Genomic DNA, 12,623 nt, shown 5'->3' with positions numbered 1-12,623 from the left:
CTTTCCTTGTTATAGACTTAAATTATATAAAGACAATGAAAGCAGATACTTTTTGTTTATTGCTTGTAAATGTGTATATATAATTCTGAGTTAGTAAAGTAGTAGATCAAGAATCTGAATCAGATCGGATTGTGAGGTGCCTAAATATTCCCATCCCAAACACAGCTGTTTTCCCTGATCCCCCATAATAACAAACAGACTCTTCTGCTAGTAGAAGATCTGTCCGACAGGAGATTGCCTGTACTGTGATTAAAAAGAAAAAAAAGATCTGTGGTCCCCACTTGTGCTGTAGTCAGCATCCCACTGGGTGAACAATACGAGCTGACTTCCTGACCCCTTCGTCTGGGGATCCTAAAAACAAACAATGGGACCCTTAATTAACATCGGCCATTCCCAGCACTAGGCCCTTCCTGACGGTCCCGATTCAGACCTGAACACAAAGCTTGCTGTGTTATTCCTCTGACACCATCTACTGTGCTCGTGAGCCCTGCTTCTCAGTATGAACACTGCCAGTTAGGCCTCAGTAATATTCATTTTAAACAGAAGAGAGAGAGAGAGAGCCATCGACCCTTTCACATCCTGAGGTCAAAATATGAGCGATGGCATTCAGTCTGGAATCTAGTGACACTGGTGAGAGGGATGGATCAGTCAGGGTTATCTGTTTATGATACCAGATGAGCACATGGTTGTACATTATCTGTTCTCCTAAGCTGGGCAGGATATGTTTCCATGTTAGATAAGGACAAACAAATGGCCATTTTGCTGAAGTTATTAGGTTGGTACAATGTAATCAAAGGAACTTGTAGATCGTTCATAGTCTTGTAACAACAAACAACCTCTTGGTAACAATACCAATGACCTTGTGCAGGTTTATGGTGGCATTGTCTATGGTTTAAAAGCTGGTGGCACACAAGAGTGACTTTGAACAATAATTCAGAAGGTGACTTCCTGTGACTAACCATTGGAGAAATCCTAAATGCTCACATCAAGTTAAAGGGATAGCCAAAATGACTTTCTTTCTTCTGCAGAACATACAAGAATATATTGTGAAGAATGCCGTTAAAACAGTTTTGGTTACCTTTGACTTCCATTGTATAGGCAAAAAAATACTGAGGTATTTCTCAAAATATATTATTTTATGTTCCACAGAAAAAAAAAAGAAAAAAAAGATTTACAGGTTTGGAATGACCATTTGAAAGTACATTTTTAATTTTCATTTTTGGGTAAACTATGCCTTTAAGAAATCAGGCTGGTCTCAAAGAGAAAAAGCCCAGAGAACCAAACACAACTAAAAACAGTGGAAAATCTCCAAATCATAACCAAAATCCCACAAATCAAAGTTTATCATGTCCTTTTTTACCAGTAGATTGTATAACATTAGCATTGACATCCTCTGCTTATATTTGTTTTCTTTCATTAAGTTTTGGTCTCACAAGACCAGACATGACCACAACCTCTCACTGAGAAATTATTGAAGGATTTAAATTTATGAAGGATTCTGGACAAATTAAAGTTAATGAAAAGATAATTACGATGGATTTATTAAATAATTACACTCAAAACTCAAAACAAGGCTGAACGTCTTAGTCTCTTTATCCAAGCAATATACCCCGTCTGCACAAAGCAGTAATCGCTGTGATTGTTTTGAGGGTCTTTTTAAGACTGTCGCCATTGTGCCCTTTAATTTGTCCTCATCAATCTCTCCAACAAAAGCCTGTTTAAAACAAAACAAAAACAGAACAACTCTGAAGCAGAACACCAGTCACATTTGTGGCTTTCTCATTTCTAAATATGACAACAGATCACAACTCTCACTTGAAGAGATGTTATCATTATCCGCCTCTGATTGTTGACATAGAAGTCTCATGCAAAGGGACATCTACAGGGCAGAAAGAGGGAGGCGCTTTTAATGTCGTATCAGCAAAAGTCAGAGGAAGAGTGCTATTCTCTGTGTACAGAACACAAAGCAGCTGGCAGGAAACCCGCTTTTCATATTCTTTTAACTTTGATTTCCGTTTTGAGGAAGTGTGCTAAGTGTGCTCTCCCTGGTGCTGGCCTTCATCAGCTGACTGTTTCCAATTCCTGACAAGGACTTCTCTAATCGTACCAGCAGTGAAACTGTTGCTTTATTAAGATATATATATATATATATATAAATATATGTATAAGAGGCACTCTGTTCCACACCCAATCACAGCCTATTGCACTTCTTATAAGTGCACTTACAACTGTAATTTATAAATATACCCTACTGTCCAAAAGTTTGGGGTCAGTAAGATTTTTTAGAAGTCTCTTATACTCAGCAAATATGCATTTATTACATCAAAAATACATTAAAAAAAAAACAATAATATTGCAATATTACTATTTTCTATTAATATATTTTAAAATCTAATTTAAAATTTAAAATTCCTGTGATGGCAAAGCTGTATTTTCAGCATCATTACTCTAGCCTTCAGTGTCACATGATCCTTCAAAAATCATTCTAATATGCTGATTTGATGCTCAAAAATTTCTTTTTTAATTATTATTATTGGTGCTTAATTGTGGAAACCATGATACAAAAAGAAAGTCCAAAAGAATAGCATTTATTTGAAATAGAAATATTTTGCAACATTATAAATGCCTTTACCGTCCTTGCTGAAAAATAGTGTTACTTTAAAATAAACTTTTTCTGACCCCACATTTTTGAACAGTAAAGTAATTAAATTGACCTACTTTAAAAGTAATTATATTAATAGTCAGTATCAAATCAGATGAATCATTGCAGTTCAAAATGGCTTTTTTACTATTGTAAATAATTATGTTGTACATAAAAACACATGTTTTGGACCATGCATGCGAGCGCTAACTATGTATTGCAACATCAGACTGGTTGTTTCCCAGGACAGCAGATTGACAGGCTGTGAGAAACACTGAGCAGCTGGTCTGGACAAACATGGATGCAAACAGAGTTATGAAGCAACATCACACTCAAATTCATTTACTTAGTGCAGTTTGTGTACAATAACATAAATTTCTGTAGAACAACTTTGGAGCTGGGTTTATTTCTAATAAATGCCAGTAAACTCAGTTAATGTCAACTATACTTTCTTTTTTCAGCAGAAATATATGATCCCTGTCTGATGCAAACACAGAATCTAAATAACACTTGTAGAAAATTCACACACTATTGGGACAAACTGTTTTTCAACAGTGCAGTAAAGAGATTTTTTTTATGAAAGGCACTAAATTCCAAATAAAACTCTTACAAGTCGAAAGTTAATGGTTTCAATAAATCGAAATACTTATTACTGACAGTCAGTTTAAGTTGGATTTCAAAACTGAAAAGACTGACTATAAAAGACAAACATTTTTTAAGCAGTTTCACATCATAACACAACATTTCCAGCAATGTTTGACGGCATGTTTTTGTTCATAAAGGGAATTGACTCTAACTCAGATCATAATTCTCTCTTGATTTAAACAACTGCCTGAAATTTATCCTGAAAACAGATAAAGTTAATATATAGTGTACAACAAAATGCACACTTTGAGTCAGCGGAGGCCATATATCTGACCAAGAGTCCTGTGATTTATGCCATGCCAAAGAATATATGTGGCTTTTGAAACAATCATTAAAGATTTTCTAGCACTCTCAGGGCAACAGAACTGTCAAATGACCAAGTACGCACTATATACTACAAAGCATTTTAACTATACATATTCACACCTCATTACTTGGGCCTGACATAGTTTCTGATTGAAAATGAACTTGCTTATGTACGTGGTTATTTGTTTCTATCAAGAAGCAGGAAATGCATTGTCATTTTGGCTCCCTATTAGAAGCATGTTTATGTAATTATCTCAGCAAGAGACTGAGGAGAAGGTGACTGTCTCCTAAGAGCTCAGTGATTGCCTCTTACATCAGAGTGTTTTCCTTTCACAGGCGGGAGCAGTTGTAATGGAAGTTTGTCTCAAACAAAGGTTTCTTGTCAAACGAAATTACACAACCCCAGTCTAATGTTTACAATTTCACTATCTTACATAATGATAACAGCAACAACAAATCATAAAAGCTTTATCGCTCTGACCAACGGCAGACAAACTGCTCTGTGAAATAAACATGCAAGTTCAAAAAGGTGTTCGCTTTGGTAGTAATGAAAGTTGTCAAACTGTGAAGTGCTAAGGTAGATTTCACTCATGCTGATGATAATGGGGCCCCATTTGTTCAAAATAGCCTCTAAAGTGCTGAATCTGCCACCTTTAATCAATGGACTTAAGTGACGCCCGAAACATCCTGGAGGAACTAAATCATGCAAAATAAGGACAACATATGTGTTATGTTGAAAACAAAAAAGACGTGAATGAATCATTTCCTGATTTGTTTAAAAAAATTACTGGAACCATATAGTAAAAAAGAACTATACTGTAACTAACTATACTGACCTCCAGTATTACAATAAAATTATGTAAAAAGTGATCAGTTGACTTAACTTAAAAAAGCAAGGAAACCCGTTGCCTTAAAATTATGAAGTAAATAAACTTCATATGTAACTGAAAAAATTAAGCTATGTGGAATTGTCAAGTTCACATAACAATAAAATGTTCAATTACGCATGAAGTTTATTTACTTAATAATTTAACTCACTTTTTTTAAGTAACTGATCACTTTTTACACTGAAACTGGCTTCAGACTGTAAAAAGCTGCTCAAAAACAGAACATCAGGACACTGGAGGAAGACGAAACAGGCTATATATATACACACACATTCCAGTGCCATGATTACGATTTGAACAAGAGATGTATTATGTCAAAAGAATAAATGAGAGTGCTGTATGAAACCAATGGCATTCATGTGTTTTTGATTAACATAAAAGAATCTACAATTTTCCCATCAAAGGATATGAAGACATCAGACCCTAGCTGAGTATAATCTACTGTATCTGGCTCCTCGCTGAAATTCTTACAAATATACTATGCAGTGTAAATATTGTCAACAAAATTACTGACAAAAAAAATTATTTTATAAAAGATAATGAAGACAAGATGAAAAGTACACATCCTGAAAAACTTAAATCTTACGTATTTTGCAGCGTCTCGCGCATGACACGCTGTTCTAAAAACGCAACGCTCAAGTTAAAATTAGTTCAACTTTTAAAAAACGCATCTTGAGACATTTGCATTTTTTCCCCATTCCACTGCCCGTGTCTCGCATTTTTCAAAGCAAAAATGCGTTCTGTGTGAAAGAGCCCCACTATTGCCCCACTAAAAGAATCCGATTGTTTCAAATAATCTACTACAGTGATAGTAAATAATGATTGCCCTGATACGGCTGCGTAAGCTGAAGCTGATCAGTAAATGAACACCGGGAAAGTGTTCGCACCCTATACTAATGAGATTAATCACATACAACATAAACTAAATATTATATTACATCAAATGTATTACATCAAAACATATTACAACAAACGCACAAGTCAACGTGAACTAGACATGCTAGATTACACGCTAGTCAGAATGTGTAAGTCATGTTGTGATTACACCCTCTCCACAACAAGGCACTTAAAATGGACGACGAACAACTAAAACATAAAGAATACACAATATTAGAGTACTTTTTTTCGCAGTTCAGGTTAAGCTGTTTTTGTTAAATGTGTGATATGTTTAAGTCAATATTTCAAATGTTTTAATATGCTTTAATTTAGCATTTTTCAGCAACTAAAATGTTATTTTCATCGACTAAAGATGTTAATTTTGTGTAAAACTGGCTGAAAATAAATATTGATTACATTTAGAATATACTTATTGAAAAAACCTGGTTCTGTATGATTATAAAATGTTTTCTAGCATGGATTGAGTAAACAAAACAAAACATCCAGCATCTTGTGTGTTGCACACTAACACAACACATCAAGCAGAGAAAATGTAAGTAGAAGACAGAAACATGATTGTTACCCTGTAGTAATTTCTCATACAACAAAAGGCATTCTTTTCTGCACCCTGTACCATGTTTCGGCGATTTCCTAACAAGACTCACATTGATCGTTTCAGGGTGGGAGTCAGAATACTTACTGTGAATGACATCCACTGTCACTATGAGACTGTGACACAAAAAAGGGCATTGGCAATAGGGATGCATTACAGAGGACATGACTCACGAGCTGAGCTTACATGCAGAGACTCTTACGGTTTTGCAAGCCGCATTCCAGCGCACACATTTTCCATGAGGAAATCCCACTGCACCTCTGTATTCAGGGTAGATTGACCCTCATCGACTGAAACAATCAGATATTCGACTGGCATAGCATAAACAAGAGTTGGACCACGGCTTTTTGAGGTCACATGAATTCTGGGTAACGAATGACGGAGCAAAAACGTTCCCAATTAGTCGAACTTGTTTACGTAACTCTCACTAGCTGGCCCGGCCTGGGCAGAGCAGAGTTGGTCAAACAGCTGCCTGCTCAATGGTGTTCTTTTCTAACTAGTGCTCCCTGTAGAGCTCTGCTAGGGCCAGAACCACTTCCCTTAGGTGACACATGTGAGTCTGAACCGCACACACCAGAAGACATAACCAACACGCTTCCTGCCCCCACGCTCTGCTCCAACCGAGCCATGACATTCCCTAATTCCTATCTGGCCGGGATGGCTGTGTTTTGATACTCTGGCCCTGCTCTGACTGGGGAGCTTGGCCCACTATATCTCATCTGCTGGGAAACAAATGGAGACCTAGACAGTGCACTGGGAGAACGCACGAGAATGTGATTCTCAGCGCTGGCTTTAGATCACAGGTCCCGCTGTGCCCTGTGAAGTCAAATCCTCAGTGTTTGTGTTGGCAGGGAGTATGTAGTCCTCTGGACAGGACAAACCCTTAGTGGGGACCAGCTTACCCTGGAATTCATTTCCTTTGAGAAAAGATCAAATTCACCATGTTCATCATTTTTCAACTGTCCTTGCTGGCGTGAATCGAGGGAGAATCATTGCATCTGGATGGGTAAATACGTGGATGCGCCGTATGACAAATGGAAAGTAAATCACAGAAAGTGAGACTCCAGGGGGAGGTAAAATGCATTAGTGTTGACTTGAGTAGGTGTGGACACTATCGTGGGACTGGACTTTTCTAGTGTTTCCACTGACATTCACACAAGCAACTGAAATTTAAAACACGACAGTTCTGAAGGTGATTTACAGACCCGTCTCAGGCTAGTTTTATAGCCTGCTGTGTTTTGTTCTAATAAAACTTAACATTTGTTCTTTTAGTATTTGTTTTCCTAGGCTGTTTAGCTTAACCATTGTGTACAGTGCTTTAGAACAGGGATTTTTAAACTTTAAAAGCGGGGTTGTAGAAAATGTGAGAGGAAAAAAAAAAATCGTATTTTTTATTATGTATTTTAGGGCTGTCAAAGTTAAGTGTAACCCTGCTCTGGAACACCACGCAATATAAATTGAATTGAATTTAAAATATCTATTTGCAGGTTTAAACATCTAGCATTACTCTAATAGTGTATAGAAAACATATCCACATAATAATTGTCAAAATTGTCAAGATAATATCTTAATAATTTGCTTCGGCTTCAGTACAGTAACAATATAAAGGGAATTATTTAATTTTGCAAACATCATGTTGGTAATCAACATCTTTTTTTACACACAGTATAAATAAGTCTGCTATACATGAAAAGATTTGTATTTCATGTATAGTTTGTATATTTTAGGGAGCGGAATCCTCATATTTTGGGGTCCTTAGCATTAGATGTTTGAAATAGCTAACTTATTGGCAATAACAATTATTTCACAGTCAACATAACATGACCATGACTGCTATGTTTTCGTAAATGAATCCACGATTACATCATGACACTGACACAACTACGGTTCAATCTGTTATAAACCTAATTGCACATGAGCAACATTTTCCATCACCAGTCAGGGACAGCAAACACCCTTATAAAAACAAACATCAGTGTATTTCAGTGCACAATGTTGACAACGTCAGAGGAAAAGTCTGTAAATTACCTGAGCCGAGCTCAAAGAAGTGGAGATATTTTATCATGATAGGACTTTTAGCAGTCTGGAGGGAACTCTCATCATCTTTCAAAAAGGGAGGTTTGCCACTTTAATCCCACATCTGGTCTGCATTACCATTCCATGCAGCTCTGACTTGAGTCTGGGGCTCAGGGCCTGAACAAGAACCTCACCCTGTCTCTGTGTCCAAAGACTATAAAACACTAATGGCTTGAAATTAAAGATGACACTGTCTCCTTTACAAACACTTGCATTTTATCTTTGTTTCTGGAACGTTTGCAAGTTTAACAATTTTTTATTCATGAAATCAGTGTTGGAATGAAGAAAAGGAAAGATAAGACAAGGAAAAAACTCCAGTTCTCTGATATGCCTTCAAACAGTGCTCTACATTTAAAACTACTCATTCGTGTTTAAAAAGTGAAACTAAAATAGTTTTTTAAAGGAGCATGGATTTTTTTTTCTTCCTTGTCCTGAGGGTAAACATCGCTCTGAGAATGCTCTTGCAATAGTCGAAACAAGACAATTAAAGGTCAGGGAGTGGTTTCTCATGATTTCCCATAGATTTCCTAGTAAAACTGTGGATTTAAGCACATTTAAATCATAAACTTTTCCCCTGTTTATCTTGAGGGCAAAACATTCTCACTCCGGCATCTCCAAATTTTGCAGTATTTCTTGTCTCACTGAGTCCATTCATACCACATTAACTTGAACACAAATGTGTTGCCTTGCAAACATATTATCATGAATCTATACATAACCACTGCTTTATGAAGCTTTAAGTTTCATTTCCAAGAACAACAATGGCTAATATCACCTGCAAAAAGGGGCTAAGAAAAGTATCTGAAAATGATTGCACGCTTCATTTCTTGCTGAACACATTTTATGTGTGATATCCCTGATTATCATTTTTTGTTATTATCGACTGATGTCACTGTTGGATGCTAGAAAGAAAATCAGATGATTTCCATATTTGAAAAAAGCATTGCTCAGTGGCCTTGTGTTACCTCTCAACGCTCACCACACTAGCTCTCTGAATTAACTAGATACGCATGACTAAAAAGACAGAGAGATGCCTGTTTGACAAGTAGGCCAATGAGGCAACATGTGTCTCTGGCTGCTTACCTGAGGGCAGTCTTTGATATAGTGTCCCTTGTTGAAGCAGAGATGGCACAGGTAGTTTGGTGGAGGTCTCTTGCTGGGCTTGCGTGGCTCAGAGGACAGGGAGAGGTCGGAGAAGTGGTCCGTTAGAGAGTTCAGCCCATCCACTATGTTGTTAAGAGAGCCGTACGGGGACACGCTTTTATATAAACCATTATTCAGGGCCTGCAGAACAAAACAGGACATCCACAATCCAAAAATTAGTTATCCCAATATGAACACGGAAGCAAAAAATGAAAGAAACAATATACTTGACACAAATTCACCCAAAAATTTAAATTCGGTCATTAATTACTCACCCTCATATCGTTCCAAACCTGTACATCTTCGGAACACAAATGAAGATCTTTTTAATGAAATCTGAGAGCTTTCTGTCCCTTATCAGCAACACAACTACCACTTTCAAGCCCCAGAAAGGTAGTAAAGACATCATCAAAGTAATCCATGTAACTCGAGTACTTTGTTTGTGCAAAAAAAAACCCATAATTTATTAGGCTATTAATTTATTATTTAAAAAACATTAATCTCCAATGTGCATTCACGCAACAACGTCAGCTCTCATGTCAACACAACACGAATGTGTCGTGGTGCTGTCGTGAATGCACGTTTAAAATAATATTTTGGAAAGTAAATTATAAATAATGTAAATTACGTTTTTTTGCTCAAACAAAGCACTCGTGTCGCTTAATAAAATTGAGGTTAAACCACTGGAGTCACATGGATTACTTTAATGATGTCTTTACTACCTTTCTGGGGCTTGAAAGTGGTAGTTGCGTAGACTGTCAATGGAGGGACAGAAAGCTCTCTGATTTCATCACAAAAATATTCATTTGTGTTCAGAAGATGAACAAAGGCCTTACGGGTATGGAACGATATGAGGATGAGTAATTTTTGGGTGAACTAACCCTTTAATAATATGCTGCTCTCAATTAAATCCATCCTATAGGCTAAAGCAAAAATTAAAATATGATTATATAATCAAAAACAATGTCCTCAGTGATGTGGAACTCTATTAGGCATATTAACTAATTAATGAGATTCCTAATTCAGAATCAGTTCCTAAATTGAGGCGGCATAATCCACTAAAGTCAGTGATAAGTACATCAGTCTAAGATTTGCAAATCAGATTGCTATATAACCACTGAGAGATAGTCAAACACACGCTACTGAAACAAATGTTTGGATGGGAAGATGTTGCTTGAGTGATGTCTTCCTCTGGTTACGGTTTGGAAGGTTATGTTATTGTTGAAGTCTCATGTTGGACAGTCCTGAAACTTTACGTGGCAAGTCCAAATAACTGTCATCTAGTGCTCAGCAAGCCAGGACAATAAACAGTTTTTGCATATATCTCTCAGACTAGTCTCTTTTCATCAGGTAGAGCAACTCTGGATACAACAAATATGCCTTATTAGATTTTTTTTATATAGCTGTACATGTGGCAATAATTTTCCATTGTGGCCGGTCAAATCCATTGCATATAAATTTTTTGTGAGAAATCCATGAGAAACATGCAGGCCAATTCCTCCTAAATTTTAAACTTTATTCTGAGCGTGTCTTGCAAAAGATTAGGAGTTACAAGAAATTGGAAATATTTAGACGTGTTTATGTTCAAAATAAATTGGCCAATAAAAAGCTGTGTCATGATAAATAAGCATCCAGCTGCGCTGTTATTTTGTCTGAGTTATGACCAACAGACAGTAAACATCAACAAGAAATTCTGAAAATGCAAATGAAATGTATGGAGATCTCTGTAAACATTAAACTAAACTGCACAGCCATGTTTTAAATGTCAACAACCAATTTTAAACGTCATGGAAATACAATAATTAAGATGGTCAGCAGTTATGTCTGAATGCATTCATAAAATTATTATCGACTTTTATACAATAATGAAACCGCAATACTGATTGTAGCTGTCAGAAAGGAATTTGGCTTTGTCTCTCCTGAAGGATATGGCCCTCACTCACACACATTTACACCAGTGGAGGACATCTTTCCTCACCCCTTCACACAGCTGGAGAGACAGTCAGGGGGTTACTACTAGCCTGTATTACTGCCATTCATACACACACACACACACACACACACACACACACACAATACTAGTTAACACTTTCACAGAAAAGTTATGCAAATAAAAATAATGCAAAAATCTAGTTCCAACCTTCTTCCTTAGTTTAAAATATTTTAATAGACAGATTGATTTTCGGCCTCACGTGGAAAAAATAACTCTGCTAAAATTGAAATTTGTGTAATAAGGGGATTTTGAAAGCATTCTATGGCCTCCACAAGTGAGAAAAAGAAAAGAGAGGGAAAAAAGAGGGGGAATGGAGAGAAAGAGAAAGAACTGTTTTTATTAACTCTGATTGCGAATGAAAGTTTTGCCCTTCCTCAAACTTTCCACTAAACATCAACACTTTCCCTTGTTTCCCTCAGCCACAACACTGTCATTACATCATTAAAAAGAAAATGCATTTACATGGTCAAGCTTCTGGAAGTAATTGTCTTATTTAGAAAAATAACCTGAAGAGAACAAAAAGATTCAACAGACTTGTTATAACCGTTATATTTAATTTGAAAAGCATAACCTAATTTTAATGATAATTGAAAACCACACCCATATTCCTGACTTATATATATATATATATATATATATATATATATATATATATAGGCTATATATATAGGCTATATATATAGGCTATATATATAATTTTTTTTTTTTTTTTTTTTTTTTTATATATACATTTTTTTTCCCCAAACGTAGCACTACATTAATCTCAGTCGAATCTTTATATATATATATTATATTATTATAAATGTAAACACTTCCTAGTTCATAATTTTCCTTAAAATGTTCTTCTCATAATCTGTCACTTTTGATAATACAATCAGATCTAGTCATTCAGAGAGGATCACTGATTATATTAACAACTTCCTTTACGTTATAAAATACAATACAGATCGAGTGTCATGTCTTCAGCAACTACAGCAACATCTTTCATATTCATGACCTCAATTATGGCAGCCCACATTTTTAGGCCTATAGAGATCAGTAAGCATTAATTAAACGGAGACTTCTGTTTTTTTTTTGTCTACTTGTTCAAATTAAGCAACAAATGAAATGCAAGTTGTCTTATGATCAAAATATACTTTCATGGATGGCTGCCACATTTGGCTGTCCACGTGCTGTTACAAAACAATAAACTAAGTGTGCAAAGCTGCAAACTGGCACGGTTTTAGTGTGCTTTCAAATATTCAAGGACGCTTTACGCGTCGCATAGTATTGCCAAATTATATTAGCCTACAATATAATTGTTACAAGTTGTTACCCATGACAAAAACGTTAAAAAAATGTAAATCACCCAAAGCATCAGTGTATTGTACAAATGTAACCCAAGTTGGTACCAACAACACACTAGTCGCGCGCTATATTAGACGCATCAACTGCGCTTTACAT

General features: G+C 36.1%; 1 protein-coding gene across 1 annotated transcript in view; it reads right to left on the bottom strand.

The window, feature by feature from the left end:
* The window catches only part of zcchc24 (zinc finger, CCHC domain containing 24), a 35,615-nt gene that overhangs the window by 22,382 nt on the left and 610 nt on the right, over positions 1–12,623 (bottom strand). Inside the window, exon 2 of the mRNA XM_079854455.1 lies at positions 9,128–9,328. Within this exon, the coding sequence (XP_079710581.1) occupies positions 9,128–9,328 (201 nt within the window). The remainder of the gene's footprint in view (positions 1–9,127; positions 9,329–12,623) is intronic.

Source organism: Squalius cephalus, assembly GCF_949319135.1.
Source record: "Squalius cephalus genome assembly, chromosome: 21".
Lineage (NCBI taxonomy): Eukaryota > Metazoa > Chordata > Actinopteri > Cypriniformes > Leuciscidae > Squalius > Squalius cephalus.
Note: the sequence above shows the minus strand (reverse complement) of the source record. Positions and strands in the feature narration are given on the sequence as shown.